Source organism: Dipodomys merriami, unplaced genomic scaffold, assembly GCF_024711535.1.
Source record: "Dipodomys merriami isolate MVZ:Mamm:240054 unplaced genomic scaffold, mDipMer1.0.p SCAF_16, whole genome shotgun sequence".
NCBI classification, from domain to species: domain Eukaryota; kingdom Metazoa; phylum Chordata; class Mammalia; order Rodentia; family Heteromyidae; genus Dipodomys; species Dipodomys merriami.
Genome location: NW_027202937.1, coordinates 12,169,463 through 12,185,275, shown reverse-complemented (window position 1 = coordinate 12,185,275; position 15,813 = coordinate 12,169,463). Strand labels below are relative to the sequence as shown.

General features: G+C 48.3%; 1 protein-coding gene and 1 long non-coding RNA gene across 2 annotated transcripts; one reads left to right on the top strand and one right to left on the bottom strand.

The window, feature by feature from the left end:
* Window positions 1–3,664: 3,664 nt before the first annotated feature.
* Window positions 3,665–13,523, bottom strand: LOC138827929 (guanine nucleotide-binding protein-like 1). The gene is made up of 13 exons (XM_070023511.1): window positions 13,460–13,523; window positions 13,119–13,178; window positions 12,865–13,030; window positions 12,347–12,483; window positions 12,094–12,245; window positions 11,906–11,977; window positions 9,732–9,939; window positions 9,468–9,563; window positions 8,882–9,076; window positions 5,352–5,530; window positions 5,117–5,279; window positions 4,369–4,509; window positions 3,665–4,021 (listed from the first exon to the last, which is right to left on the bottom strand). The coding sequence occupies exons 1-13, from the start codon at window positions 13,521–13,523 to the stop codon at window positions 3,780–3,782; spliced, it is 1,875 nt and encodes a 624-aa protein (XP_069879612.1). The 3' UTR covers window positions 3,665–3,779.
* Window positions 13,524–13,570: 47 nt separating this feature from the next.
* On the top strand, window positions 13,571–14,815 carry LOC138828285 (uncharacterized). The gene is made up of 4 exons (XR_011372224.1): window positions 13,571–13,657; window positions 14,071–14,103; window positions 14,229–14,276; window positions 14,434–14,815. It is a non-coding gene; the product is annotated as an uncharacterized lncRNA (long non-coding RNA).
* Window positions 14,816–15,813: the final 998 nt, after the last annotated feature.

Sequence of the window (15,813 nt, the reverse complement as noted above, 5' to 3'; positions counted from 1 at the left end):
GGTTGCCCTCTAGTGGACATTTGGGGAATCATTAATGCATTTATTCCCACACATTTCCAAGAAATCCTTCCTCCTTCAAGTTTGTTACCCATTTTACAATCTTGATCTTTCCAAGTCACACCTCCCAGGGTGGTGTGTTGATCTTCCAATGCCTTGCACCTCATTCCAAGCCATCACTGTTGATAACTTGGATGGTTTCCATGCTGGGCCCTGCCTGCAATGCTGTAGTGTCCCATTATCAACTTCATAATGATACTACCTGGCCACTCCTCTCAAGTATGTATTAGTAACCTAATCCAATGAGGATCTGGTCCAAAATACTGTACCCGTCAAGGTAGCAGCAGTAGTCAAATGGCACATCCAGTAGGAAATCCCAGGATAATCCAATAGAATGACTTCTTTTTTTGTCAGTTGTGGGGCTTGAACTCAGGGCCTGGGCACTGTCCCAAAGCTCTTTTGCTCAAGGCTAGTGATTTACCACTTTGAGTTACAGTGCCACTTCTGGCTTTATGGTGGTTAACTGGAGATAAGACTCACCAAGGACTTTCCTACCAGGGCTGGCTTTTACACAATTCTCATATCTCAGACTCCTGCGTAGCTAGGATTACATGTGTGAGCCACCAGCACCTAGCAAATGGAATGACTTTTTTTACAATTATATGAGCAAAGTTAGAAAAAAGAAAAAAGATCCTAAGGTACCTTGGGAAAAGCAAAATGCTACCCTCTCAGTAACTGTGGTCTCTGATAAGGATTCAGATAGTCTCCACTGGAGACAGCTGAGGGATGCATACTCTTACTCTTCCCCCAAGGATTTTTTTTGGGGGGGCAGTCCTGGAGTTTAACTCAGCCCTGATGTCTACCCCCTACCCCCATTCCTTTCCCACCAGTATCCCAAATTCTCTCCATATGGAACTACCACTTATGAGGTCTCCACCACTCTCCTCATGGCACTCTGATAATTACCAACTTGTTCTCATTCTCCAATAACGAGCTCCACAAAGGACCCATTCTATCCTTGCCATTTAGCAGTGATTGGCAACAAATGCTCAATGCCCAACATGTTCAAAGGGTGAACGAATACTTGATTATAGTATATCCATCTACCTTGGTTACAAAAATGCAATCAGTATATGTACGACAATGTGTAACTTACCTAGGGCTACAGAATCTTTCTCTATTGTATTAGTAGTATCTGGCTGTTCCAGTCCTTGAGAGAAGGAACTTTGTTCAATTTCTATTGTCCCAGAATTTAACATGTGGCATATACTGTTTCCAACAAACTTGTGTTGACCATACTGATTTTAAAAAGAAAAACAGCTGGGTGCTGGCTTCCATCTGTAATCCCAGCTACTCAGGAGGCTGAGATCTGAGGATTACTGTTCGAAGCCAGCCTGGGCAGAAAAAGTTCCCATGAGGTGCTCATCTATAATTAACCACTCAAAAATCTGGAAGTCCCACAACTGACAAAAAAAAAAATCCAGAAGCTTAGATAATTAAACTGCCCTGGAACATACATAACTACCAGTTCCAGAACCAAGACTGGAACCTAATCTGCAAAAGGGAATGGGATGGTTTCAATGAAGTTCTAGCATAGGGAGAGAAGCCCTGTCTTCTCCGGGCTGGAGTTCTCCAGACCTCACTGGCTAAGTATCCACATAGTAGACATCACTGACCCAGGCAAGGAAGCTCAGCTGGCATGGGCAACTGAACCCTGGTTTCTCTTGTCCTTTCAGTTTCAACAGAAGCTTCTGGCACTTGTTGCACTGGTCTCCCACCCCTTCCTGATTGTCTCTTCACATGGTGCTTTTCCTCACATTACTTTCCTATCAAGTCCGAGTCACGGACAGCGCCTGGAAGTTCATCTGATGGGACTACCTCTTGTCCTGTCTCTAGCTCCCATGCCCATCCAGCCCCTGGTCTCTTCATCCTCAGCCTCAGCCCCTCCCATGTCCTCCCCTGGTAAAACAACAGCAGAAGATAATAGACTCGTGAGAAGCAGCTGGAGGAAGCAGGAGTACCACGTCTTCCATTGAAGACGTGAACCTAATGTCCACGCCTGCAACAGAGAAATCCCTGAGCACCGCTGAACATCATGAACTCTCAAGGGAAGCTCAGCTGGCCTTCATCTGTGAGGCTAGAGTCCCAATGCAACTCAACTTTTTCCAACCAGACCTTTTTTTCTAGCACATTCTGAGTAACCTTCAAGCACATTCACAGGCTAGCAGTATGTAAACTTTCCACTGGAGTGTAAATTCCAGTACTTAAGTCCTCACCGGCACTAACAGGAGCAGGAAGGTGCACGAAGGAATGGCTCAAATACCTCAGCCTGTCTTTAATGTAGTTTCCTTTGTTCCTTGGTTGACAAGGTTTCTGCTGGCATTAGAGAAACTTCCCAGTGATACAGGTAAAGTGAAAAAGGAATCTAGTAGTCCTCCCTCTCCATCTTGCCTCTCCTCAACAGTCAACCTGTCAAGCAATGCTTTTTGCTACCAGCCAACCTAGACAATGCCGTGGCAGTCAATACTACAAAGTCCATTTTCCTCTTTCTCCAGGAATTCAACCTAAATGTCTAGCTTAGGTTGCTTCACAAAGGAGATCTTTGCTGAAATACAGATGCCCCTCTAAGATGGTGCTACCTGCCAACTTCTGGCTCAGATTCTACAGTGGGCCATCTTTGCTCTATTTCCAGACCAGAATAAATAGGTCATAGGAAGTTGATTCTGTGCTATCCACTAGCTCCAAGACCTGTAAATAATGAAACTTAACAGAACCCTTAAAGGGCTGTTCTGTGCAAATCATAAATGTTCACACAAGTTTTGTGCTAGCTATTAAATCTCTACTCATGCACATTTAATATTCTTACAAGCAGGTGGGTCTTAACTAAAAATTTATATAAATAAGAAGTCCTAGAATTATATTGTATGAGACTCTGGACATAGAAAACATTATACCTCACCTTGGGTGCCCTATGGGGTCTTGACTATAAGCGTTGACCAAGCCTTGTTTGTGCATCTTTACACATTCAGTGTTTATCACCTTCTAGGCACATAGTAAGACTCTCAATGAATATTCGTTGAATTTGAAAATTTCCTACAGAAACTTCATTTGAGCCACATGCTGGTGGCTCACGCCTGTAATCCTAGCTACTCAGGAGGCTGAGATCTGAAGATCGCGGTTCAAAGCCAGCCTGGACAGGAAAGAGTCCTGGAGATTCTTATCTCCATTAAACCACTTGAAAACTGGAAGTGGTGCTGTTGCTTAAGCAGTAGAGTGCTCGCCTTGAGCTGAAGAACACAGGGACAGCGCCCAAGCCCAGAGTTCAAGCCCCATGACCAACCCCCGCAAAAAACCCAAAAAACTTCATTTGGACCTCAGCTCTGAAGACTCCTTCCAGAAGATCCTGGTATATCCCAGGTGTGCTAGCAGGGTGCACAAAGGGCTGCTCTTCAAATCAGAGTGGAGGTCACAAACTACACAGGAGGTTGGTTTCGATTGAGGCCTCCTGTCCTCACGGATGGGGTGCGCAGCAGAGAGTGGCTAAAAACCCAATGAGTTAAGAACTTGCCTTGAAAAGAGAAGGCACGAGAAAAGAAGGGAGAAGAGGAGAGAAACCTCCCATAGCTGTCAGCCCAAAACAGCCGCTGTCAAGCTCACGTCACCTTGGGAAGGGGCTACAAAGCAGACAATCTTTATTCACAATCGGGGTGGCAGACGGGAGATGCCTCCAGATCAGTCCAAAAGCAAAGATATTGGGAGGAAAGATGGCTCTAGATGGGGACTCAGCACTCATCCTCACCCAGCAGGGCATAAGGGTTTCGGGCAGCCAGGCAGGACCCTGGAGCTGAGGTTGGGGTGTCTTCATCCCCTTCTCCCTCCTCATCAGCATCTCGGTCCTCCTCTCCTTCCTCCTCACAGGAGCTGCTCAGCTCTTCCTCCTCCTCCTCTTCCTCGTCACCAGCTGGCCCCACCCTGCCCTGTAAAACCACCAGCTCCGTGGTCTCTGGATGAGACTCCCAGGTGCCTGGGGAACATAAAGAAGAGAGAAAATGGAGATTTTTGAGCAAGGGATTAAAACCAGAGAAAGATGAGGAAAAGGCAAAGACTGCAAAAAACAATGATTCTTGTAGCTGGCATTCATTCATTCATCCAACCTTACATGAAGAGCACTGAGTGGAAGCTTGTTCATACTAAACCTCACAACCACCTTTAGGTAGGAGTGTAAATCTGGAAAACATCTTAGTGATGTTAATAAACACAACTGGCCAGCAAGTACAGACCCACGTTTAACCCTCTCTTGTCTGGTCACCAAAGCCCACATTCTTTTGCCTATCCTATAGCAGGGGCTGGGGCGAATATCTGGATTCTGACCTTTCTGTTCGCTGTAGCCCGGGGGATAGAAACATAAGCTGAGGCGACCATCCACTGCCAGCCTCAGGAGGCTGTTAGCCGCTCTGTATACATCGTTGCGAGCTGCTTTGGCTGTCTTGTACCCACGTTTCTCTGCCCAGGCTGCAAGGAGAAAGGAGAGAAACATGTGCATCAGGCTCCAGTTATTCCCATAAAAGTCCTACCAATTTTCCTCAAAACATTCCAGGCCAGTGGCCAGATGCCAGTGGCTCACACCTGTAGTCCTAACTACTCAGGAAGCTGAAACCTGAAGATTAAGGTTCAAAACCCACCCAACCAGACAAACTTTGAGACTCAGTTATCTCTAATTAAAACTAGCAAAACAAAAAACAAAAACAAAACTGAAAGGAGCAGGGTGCTGGAGGCTCATGCTTATAATCTTAGCTTCTCAGGAAGCTGAGATCTGAGGATCACAGTTCAAAACCAGACCAGGCAGCAAAGTCCATGACACTCTTATTTCCAATTAGCTACCAAAGAAGTCAAAAGTAGAGCTGTGGCTCAAGTGGTAGAGCACTAGCTTTGAACGAAAATGCTAAGGGATAGCATCCAGGTCCTGAGTTCAAACCCCAGTAATGGCACACCCCCCCAAAAAAAACAAAAATCTACAAGTAAGTGAACAAAGGCTTCATTAAGTGCAGAATCTGGAGGAGGACACGAGAAAGGGACAGGGAAGCAAGGTCACAGCAGCCAGGCCAGGTGGGAAACTCACCTTCACAGATGTCCCAGGCACACCAGGGGTGCTCAGCGAAGGGATCCTCAGCCTCTGGGTGGCATAGGTGGAGGATAGCCTGCACAGGGATCCTGGAGGCCAGATAGCCTACAGCAGTGTAGGGCTCTTGAATCTGGGCGATGGGGTAAATCCCAGCAAGAACCTGCGGGAACAGCACTCAGTGCCTTCTACAGTGGACACCTTCTCAGCCTCCTCCCACCCTTCTGCCACATACCTGCAGCTGCCTAGGCAGCAGAGAGGGGAAGATGAGGCCGGGACAGTCACAGAGCTTCACAGAGGGGGTAAGGAAGTAGGTCTGAAAATATCGGGTATGGCCGGGGGTTCTGGAGACGCTCACGACCTTCCGCCCCACAAGTCCATTGATCAGCGAGGACTTCCCAACATTGGGGAAACCTGAGAAAGGAATGGAAAACCAGTGTCTGTCAGGCCCTTGCTCTGGCAAGTAGCGCTCTAGCGAGGCTGGAGATCAGAAGACTGTCCTGACAACTGTGTAAGGCCTGTAAAATCATTTGGTACATGATAGCACAGACACATGCTCTGTTCCTTTTTTTTTTTTTTTTTTTGGTTGATTGTGGGGCTTGAACTCTGGGCCTGGGGACTGTCCCTGAGCTCTTCAGCTCAAGGCAAGCGCTCTACCACTTAAGCCACAGCTCCACTTCTGGTTTTCTGGTGGCTAATTGAAGATAAGAGTCTCATGGACTTTCCTGCCAGGCTGGCTCTGAACTGTGATCCTCAGATCCTCAGATCTCAGCCTCCTGAGTAGCTAGGATTACAGATGTGAGCCACCGGTGCCCGGTTGCTCTTTTCATTTGTTGCCCAGTCCTATCTGCCTCCAGGTAATTTTGTATCACCTGAAAATCATGTCATAAATGTCTAAATGGTCCTTGGCAGGAAAAAAAAGTCCCATCCCGGGCTAGGAAGGTAGCTCAGTGGTACAAAGCCTGCCTGGCATGCATGAGGCCCTGGGTACAATTCCTCAGTACCACATAAGCAGAAAACTGGAAGTGGCGCTGTGGTTCAAGTGGTAGACCACTAGCCTTGAGCTGAAGAGTTGAGAGACAGTGCCCAAGCTCAGAGTTCAGGCCTCACGACCAAAAAAAAAAAAAAAAAAAAAAAAAAATACCATCCCTGCTGTAGATGAAAAGGAACCAAGGCTTAGAAATAAGGAAGTGATGTAACACTGCAAACTATGAATAAGGATTTGGCTGCCAACAATGAATCTCAGCCTTTCACTTAGAGCTCTGTGATCTCAAGGCAATATACTGAACTTTTCAAGCCTGTTTCTTCTTTTCACAGAACAGATACATCCTATCTCAATCCTAGCATCTCATAATAATATCATGACCTGTATAATGAGAAACCTAGCACTCCTTGAGACTCACTACTCCTCTCTCCATCTTTCTAGCCAAGTCCGGGGCCTACACAGATCTCTAGTCCAGCACTTTGGTCCTCACTGCTTATACTTCACTCTCAAAGATTATTCCCTTCCCTAGTCCTCCCAGTTCAGTTTTGTGGGGTTTTTTTTGTTTGAACTCAGGACTTGAACTCAGGACCTAGGCACTGTCCCTGAACTTTTTTGCTCAAGTCTAGTTTTGTACCATTTCAGCCACAGTTCCATTTTCAGCTTTTGTGAGGAGTAACTGGAACTAAAAGTCTTATGGACTTTCCTGACCCCACTGGGCTTCAAACCAAAGTCCTCGATCTTTAGTCTCCTGAGTAGTCAGGATTACAGATTTGAGCCACCAGTGCCAGGCTGGAAGTTCTTTATTCCTTGCTTTCTCTTATGTATGAAATATAAGCCATCAACAATCTTTTTCTCTCCACCTTCAAAATATGTTTTTGATCTTGTCTACCCATTACCACCTGCTATGAGCAGCTCTCATTTCTGCTCTAGACTAATGAGGAAGTCTCTGACTGCTCTCTCAGCTTCCTTTCTTGCTCATCTTCTACCATTCATACTCCATTTAGTAGGCCAAAGGAACTTCTGAAAAAGGAAATCAAATACTGTCACTCCTTGTTCTAAATCTACCATGGGCTTCTCATGATACTAAGACTAAAGTCCACAACCATGAGACCCAAAATGATGTGGCCCCTTGTGACCATCTTCCCTCATTTTCCTGTCTCCATCCTCCATCCTCCACATCCCTCAAGTCTTGCTAACCAGAATCACCAAGCTTACTCCCACCTCAAGACCCTGTCACTCACTGGCCTTCTGGCTCTCAAGATCCTTTTCCCAGAACTTCATCTCCTTACCAGGTGTCTACCCTGGGGACCCCTCCCCTCTAAGTACTCTTTCCTTCTTCAGGGCTTTACTTCATTGCTCCTAGTCTGACTTCAGTTCACACATCTACTTACTCACAAGGAAACATGCTCCATAAGTGTAGGGACCTTTTTGCCATCTTCACAGAGGCATTTTCCATCCCTAGAATGGCATCTGGCACCTGTAGGTGCTTAATAAAGTATTTACTCAATGAATAAGTGAATGAGAATTGAGAGAAATCACAACTCAGGGCTGCCTGTACCATAGCAAACACTCTTCCTTTCACAACACCAAGTTAGCACAGAGGCCCCTGAGAGGGACAGCAGAGGCCCCTGGGAAAGACGGTGTATGTCAGAAATGGGAAGATGGAAAGCCAGGGTGAAATGGCCAGGAAGAGAAGCAACTGCCCACAAGACAGGGAGGTTGTCAACAAAACAAAAAAGACAGTGAAAAGGAGGCGTCTACCTGGCATCCCTACTATTTTTCTGGCATGGGCTCTTCTTGGTTCCAAAAGCATCTGATACCACAACTTTGCCAAGGTCTTGTCACCTCGCCCATCCACAATGTAAAGGGACCCTGGAACTAAATCAAACAGCCTCTGCCCACAATGGGAGCTGAGACAAAGCCCTTAGTCAAGGGGAGACTGTCTCTGACCACAGACTGAAAGGGATCAGATCCAGAAGGGAGCTAATGCTTGCTGCGCTCCTGCTATGACTTAGTGATCCCTGTACTAGGAAATAAGAACCACAATGGGACAATGAATATTCACATATCACCTCAGAACAAGGTTGGCATGTGGTTATGTACCACATAAATGGTAAAAATTTAACAATCAGTTAAATTAATAACCATTGTTACTGTTATCACTACCTGCCAATCATTGTCACACTCTTTCAATACCATGCCTTCCATTCCTCACATCCATTTTCTTGAACTGGGTATAAACATGTTTGTTTTTGGTTTTGCTTTTTTGCTCAAGGCTAGTGTTCTACCACTTTGAGCCACAGCTCCATTTCTAGCTTTTTTTTTTTTCTGTAATTAATTGGAGATAAGAATCTTACAAACTTTCCTGTCTGGGCTGGCTTTGAACCTTGATCCTCAGATCTCAACCTCTTGAGTAGCTAGGATTGCAGGGATGAGCCACTGACACTCAGTATGGCATGTTTGTTTTCATGTATTTATTTCTGGCAGTATTGGAGTCTGAACTCAGGACCTGGTACTTGCCAGGCAGGTACTCTATCACCTGAGTTACACCTTCAGCCCAACCTTTTCATTTTTATAATCAAAATAACTAGGACTCAGTAGTTAAAGGACTTGTTCACAATCATCCAGTTGAGAAAAGGTGGAATTTAACTCCAACATATCACCTTATCAGCCTTGCGAGGACTACTAGTAGAGGCTACTCTCAAGAGATCTGAAGGCCTTCTCTGTACTCAAACACAGTGCCTCCTGTAGGCCACTGGACACAGTTATCCTGTCCTTACCCACACAGCCGATGGTCACCACACCATCCTTGTAGCGTTCCCGAGTTGGGCCAGTGGGCTCCATTGCTGAGTCAGTCTGCTGTTCCACCAGGACTGCAGGCCCATCTTCTTCTTCCTCCTCCTCCCCAGAGTCATTGCCCCAGGTGGCCCCAGCCACATCCTGAGCAATCTTCTCCCTCCACCTGCTCAAGTCCACTGCTCAGAGAAAGAAATAAAAGAGGCCCACTAAAGTCACTGCGGAGAGTGGGACAAACTGTGCCCTGCACAGCTGATGTCACTAGCATCCTCTGGAATCATAGAGTGCCAACCTGTACAACTTCAAGCCAGAGAATCCCAGCCTTCATTTGACCCCACTCTGGAATCATGTGCATTTTGGTCTGAGTTTCTAAAGAGTTCATGGAAGATGTAAGGTAACAAAGGCAATGTGGATCCTGCTTACCTTGTGCCTGTTTGTTCCTTATTTCATCCCTCTGCATATCTATAATAGAGACTGACTTCCAGAAAGATGAGCAAAATGACTCCAAGCCTCAGGTCTCGCCTGTGAGCTCCCACCTCCCCCCCAATCCCCACTCCAACAAGCACATACCTTTTCCCACAGTGATGGCTTCACAGGCTCTCAGCAATTGCTCTGGCCCCAAGGCTCGAGTCCATCCTCTTCCCCTCCTCCGACTCTTCTTCAAGACTGAGATGAGATGGCACCGGAGGATTAGCAAATGGGCTTCTACAGCCCATATATCCCACCACCTTTGGGCCCAAGATCAAGTTACCCCTGGCCAGTATGTTTCTCTGCTTTTCCCTTTATCTCCTGCCACCCATTTCTTCCATGATATATTCCTCCTTGCCCACTCACCACTACTAGGCTCTTGTGGAGTTCGAGGGTCCCGAGGGAAAGAAGTGAAAAGGACGATGTGGAGCTGGGGATAGTGTTGGTGGAAATAATGCTTCCAGGCAACCACGAGAGCTGGTGGGGCCAGATCCACCTTGTTCAAGACCAGCACCAAGGCCAACCCAAGTTCTCCAGTCACATACTCATAAAGTGCTGGTGGGAAATTCACAACCTAGGACAAAGTAGTTAAGGGAATAGAGTGAAGAGAGATCCACCCAGAGATCTCTGCCTCCAGCTCCCCACTCACAAGGCACAGCTCCCAGACGAGACCCTGGCAGTAGCAGATTCTGGAGTAAAAACAGTAAACCAGCCAAACTGAACGAAAAAGACAAAGCAGGGGTTAGTAATACCTGTGCAAGTCTCATGGAGCTTCCTAGAGGTCATGATTAAATATAAAAATCAATGAAAGATATGAAAAGGAAATAGCAACACCTAGCATACTGAGATAAAGGCTAGGATCAAAACAGGAATGGAAGTTGAGGTAGAAAGTAATACCTGTTTTTGTGTGCAAAAATCTGTACAAGTGGGTAGACATGCATACAAGCATGCATGCAGGTATGTGCACATGTGATGTGCTCAGTATGAATGACTGTGAACATGAGTGTGTGAATGTGCTTGTGTATATGGATGTACACATGCATGCGTGTATTTGTATGTGCGTGTAGGTTCATTTAGAAACTCCAACCTAAAATGTCCTCCATAGACCTTCCTCTTTCTACAGAAGGACAACAGTGAAGTGGCAGAGTCTGGATTCACAGCAGCAGTCTATGGCCTTAACCACTACCCTAGCATTCCAGGTGGATTCTGTAGCAATTGATGTGGCCGCACTAGAGAAATGAGATAAGGAAGAAAGGGCATCTTTGGGATGGGCAGGGGAAGTCCCCAGCTGCCTCCACAGAATCCCTGGAATTTTCTGTTGGTCTAGTTCTGGTAGGATAGAAGACAGGACATGCAGTTTTTCATCAAGGGAAGTACAAAAGAAAGTTATCGGGACAGGGGAGAAGTGAAAGGATATGACAAGAGATGAATAAAAAACTGAGTTCCGGGCTGGGAAGGTGGCTCAGTGGTAGAGTGCTTGCCTTGCATGCATGAGTCTCTGGGTTCGATTCCTCAGCACCACATAAGCAAAAAGAAAAAAGCTGGAAGTGGTGCTGTGGCTCAAGTGGTAGAGCGCTAGCCTTGAGCTGAAGAGCTAAGGGACAGCACCCAGGCCCAGATTTCAGGCCACACGACTGGACTCAAAAACAAAAAAAAACTGAGTTTCCAGCCAGGCACTAGTGGCTCATGCCTATAATCCTAGATACTCAGGAAGCTGAGATCTGAGGAATGCAGTTCAAAAGACTAAGATTCTTTTTTTTATTTTTATTTTTTTATTGTGAAAATACCATACAGAGGAGTTACAATTACATGGGAAGACTAAGAGTCTTATCTCCAATTAACTACCAAAAAGCTGTAAATAGAGCTGTGACTCAACTAGCAGAGTATCAGGCAGCCTTGAACAAAAAAGTTAAGGGATAGCACCCAGGGCAATTTCAAGCTCCAGTACTAGGACAAAAACAAAAACAAAAACAAAAACAAAATGAGCACTTTGGAAGTGGAGTTGTGGCTTAAGTGGTAGAATGTCAGCCTTGAGTGGAAAAAGGTAACTGAAAGCATGAATTTAAACCCTGGTACCGGCCCAAAACACCTGGGGTTGAGTGGGACTAAATTCCTGATTGTAGACATTAGAGGGAGCTGGAAAAACAAAGGAGGCCCCAGTTTTGCATGAAGGAGAGATAAGAAGATCACGGACTGAGGCCAGCCTGGGCAAAAACAGTGAGACCATATCTTAAAAAACAAGCTGGGGCTAATAATGAGAGAAGTATATGTAGAAGGATCTCAGTCTAAAGCTGACCCAAAACAAAAAATACAAAACCTTATCTGAAACTAAAGCAAAAAGACTTAGGATGTGGCTATTGTGGTAAAGCACTTGCCTAGCAAGCACCAAGCTGAGTACAAATCCCAGTACTGAAAGAAAAAAACAAAAATGAATGACTAGGAAAAGGTACCTCTCCATGTTCTGATTCCTGCCGCTCACCTTCCCCTACAAGAACTTTCCTCCCTCTTCCCCTTTGCCCACTCTCAAACCAAGTCCTCACTGGATGCCGGATATCAGTGATGAGCAGGACAATGTCAGACATCTCTAACACCCGCCACAGCTGCCTCCATGTCTAAAAAGACAAGACCAATGGAAGAGAACCTAACCCAGAGTCCTGCCCAAACTGACCCCAGACCAATTTTTCCAGGCTCATAATGCCCCAACTGCTGGACCCCACTCCACTGTCACCTCCAGGTTGTGTTCAAAGTAGCTGAGCTTCTCAGAAGTGTAAGCTCCATGTATCTTCCCAAGATATTCCTGGAAGCTCCGTTCCTCTTGGCTCATTAGTTGGTCCTTGGACATCTCATAGTTCCAAGGAGGACGTCGGGGAAAGTCCAAGACTAGGAAATCAGGAAAAAGTCCAAGCAGATATGAGACAGCTCTTACCCTTCCCCAAGAGCACTGCTGATGAGAAACATCCAGATGCCTTGCTCTCACTTACCTGAGCCAGGCTGATAGACTTCTCGGATATCCAGCTCCAGCACTTCCGCACTGACAGGAGTTAGTACTTGTTCTCTGCCTGCTCTCTTTCTTCTCTCCACCTCTTCCCGACTGTCCCGTTCAAAATGCAGTCGGTACCTAAAAGAGCAGGGACCACACATCCAGCCACACACTCCCAGTTTTCTCCCTTGTTGGGCAACTTCATAAACCTTCCAATCTCAACCTGTTCAAGTCTCTTTCAGTAGGCCTAACACACCGCATCCCCCCCCCCCCCCCCCCGCCACTACTCACTAGTCTGTCAAAAAAGATCCTTTCAACCGCTTTTAAAAGCAAAACTCTGCAGCCCCTCTAGAAGGGAGGATTATAGGCTGCTCCAGAAAGAACCCCACTGTCTCCTCTTTCGAGCCTCCAGTAGAAGCAGTAGCAGTAGTAGTAGCAGTAACAGTAGCAGTAGCAGAAGTAGCCGCCTTTCCTGCCCACACTCCGATTTCCAGGTGGGCGCCCCATTCCCTCCCTCACCGATTTGGATCGTAGCCTCTCGACCCCAGGCCCTGGGAAGGCTGCTGGTTGAGCCTACGGATGTGATGGGTCACAGATTCCCCGTCCGAGGTGTCGGTCTGCTCCTCCCGCCGCTCCCGGCTCTCGCTGCGGCTGTTGGAACTGGAGCGTAGCCCATCTTGAAGCCCTGCGGGGAGGGGCCGGTGACGCCAGTGCTGGCCCACTCTTCAGGGACTGAAGGACCCCCAACCCGGCCAGCCAGGTCTCCAGCCTACCCAACTTCTCTTGGGCCTCAGACCTCCCAGCACCCTTCCCGGGCGGACCCTCCCGGGATGCTGGGAGGGGGGGGGGGGTAGTCACTCCGCCGGGGAACTTTGAGGTTGGCGCCCCGTTGGAGCTAGGAGGGACCCCCCTCCCCCAACTCCTTCCCCACTCCTTCCCGAGGTGCAGGGGACTGGAGTCGGGGAATCCCCTCTGCGGTCTCCCACGCAGATCCTCAGGGGCCTACCACCCCTCCCACGACCCCCCCCTTCCAGAGGTGCGGCGGGCACACCCCTCCTTCAAGAGGTGCGGGAGCCCGGGCCCCGCCCCCTCCTCCCACACTGACCTCGCTAACACTCCCGCTTATCCTGCAACTGCTTATTCTTCTGCTTCACACTGAAGGTCTTCTTCCTCGGCATAGCCTGGACCAGTCAACCTGGCCCGCCCTCCGCCGAGTTCCCGCCGCCTGGAATTGTCATTGGCGTGGGCATCTTTGCAGTTGTGGTTATTGTAGCTGTGGTGCTTTTTGTGCTGTGGAGGAAGAGGACTGGAGGTAGGAAGGTGGAGGTCTGAGTTCCTGGGCCACGTGTGGGTTTCAGGCCCCAGGCAGAAGTGTGAGCTGCACTCCTAATGGGAAGTTGCAGCACACTCAGGGCCTTCCCCAGCCTGACAGCTCCTCTTCTGTAAATCAACTGGAAAACGAAGGACACAAAATTCCCCCTCCTGAGGGTGGTGATGGGAACTGATTGCAGCACTCAGGCCCACAGGGACTCAGGTGCCCACTGAGGTCACACTCCAGGAGGTCCTGGGGTCTCTCTTCCCAACGGTTGGACTCCTCTCTCCTGATGCTTCCTTGGTTCTATGGTCACATTTCTAGAAACTTTCCATGAGGTCAAGGCTAGGGGTTCATGCAGGCCCTCATGGCACTGCTTGTGTCCTGCCTCTCACATGGTGTTTCTCCTACAGGTGACAAGAGAGAAGGCTATGATAAGGCTGCAAGTGAGTGCCATGGGGGAGGAGGTGACCTTTGTTGTGGTGCAGACAGGACCTGTGGGAGCTCATGCACCCCGGAATTCCTCCAGTGACGCCTGTGTTCTCTAACCAGTCCCTCTCTTCCACCACAGGAGACGACAGTGACCAGGGTTCTGATGCTTCCCTCAGAGCTGAAAAAGGTGACAACTGGAGACCCTAAATGGGGGGCAGGGCTGAGGCGCAGGGAAGGCTGTGTTGTAGTTGCAGGGTCTGTGCATTGGGTGTTAGTGGCCTGCTCAGAGTGTGTGGCTAACAGTGACTGATCTGCATTGTTGTGCGTGTTCTTTTCTCCTGCAGTGTGACACAGCTGCTTTGTGTGGTCTGAGAGGCACAGCATTTGTTCCTGCCTCTCCTCCTCCCTCCTGGGACATCATGAGCTCCTGACTTCTCTTCCTGTACCTGGGTTCTGACCGTGTCCAGGCTTCTGTGTGCTCTCAGCCTCCTGTGAGGAACTGAGGAGCCAGCCCAGCCCTGAGCACCAGGACCCTCCCCACACTGACCTGGGTCTCTCTCCCCTCCACCTGCTGCTCCAGCAGAGGCGGGGCCAGGGCTTCCCCATCCCTGACTTCACTTTCCCTTGCTCTGAGCTGCAGCTGCTTGCTTCTCCACTGATAGAGAGAATGTGGATGTGGGTCTGTGTTTCAAATTGTGGTCATGGAAAAATGTTGAATAAATCAATGAATGATTCCAAAATTAAGATAGAAAATAAAACATGATTAACTTCCAAAATCATCAGGTTTGCTGTGTTGTGGGCGGGGCCAGGGTTAGCCTGAGAACAGCCAGGTGTGGATAGGAGCTCAGTCCATTCTGGACTGTCATGTATTCAGTCCTCACCTGGGTTGTCTTCCCTGCTCCTCAGTTGTGTTGTTTGCCTAGAACCTTCTCCATGAGCACCTATGATCAGAGGGGCTTTTCCTTTGTCTAGGACACAGCACAGACTGTGCAGGTGAGACTATGCTCAGGCCTGAGTCCTCTACTAAGGCTCCATCAGTTGTTCCTCCATACTTCTGTCCCTTCTTGTCATCCTGCATGAGCTGGAGTCTTGTTGGCCTTCTGGGTGTCCTGTGACAGCAGCAGGGGTGTGTTCCTGTCACTGCCTCCCAAAGCACCAGGCAGCCTTGCACAGGGTGTGTGTGGTGAGGAGAAAGGCAATGTGAGCAGCTTGCTTTCCTTCTAGCACTGCTGCCTCCAGTGTGGGTCTGTGCTGTCCCCAGTGCCCTCAAGGGAGCCACCTGTGGGAAGAGCAGAGAGGAGGGATGTCAGGTTTCTCCTGTGAGCTCCCTTCCTGATCCTCTGCATCTTCTCTGCCCACCTTCCCTCCACCTGCCCTCAGCTCTGGTTAGTCCCAGCTTTGCTCCCACCCAAATTCCTGGGTTGAAGAGCAGAGTCAGGAAGGGATTATGATCCCCATCTTGATTGGCTGAGAGGATCTGGAAGTTAGTGGAGTTCATGTCCACATGTGTGTGTCAGGGCATTTCAAGGAGAATGCGTCATGAGAGCTCTGACCTAGGGAGAGTATCATCAGGTGGTAAATTGAAAACCTGAAGAGAGTCCTGGAAGCTGGTGGACTGTGGTAATTGGGACTCCACTGTGTGTATGGTTCCTTGGGGATTGTGTTTTCTCTGCACCCTGTTACTGCCCTGCTCTGCCTCCTGCTGTCACGAGAGGCGCTGTGCT

Excerpts from the sequence above, each read along its gene's own strand:
- LOC138827929 (XM_070023511.1), bottom strand. The coding sequence starts at position 13,523 with ATGCCGAGGAAGAAGACCTTCAGTGTGAAGCAGAAGAATAAGCAGTTG. Across the intron at positions 9,077-9,467 it reads AGCCATCACTGTGGGAAAAG|TGGACTTGAGCAGGTGGAGG; the intron begins GTATGTGCTTGT and ends TTCTCTGAGCAG. Across the intron at positions 4,510-5,116 it reads TGCCTGGGACATCTGTGAAG|CCTGGGCAGAGAAACGTGGG; the intron begins GTGAGTTTCCCA and ends TTCTCCTTGCAG.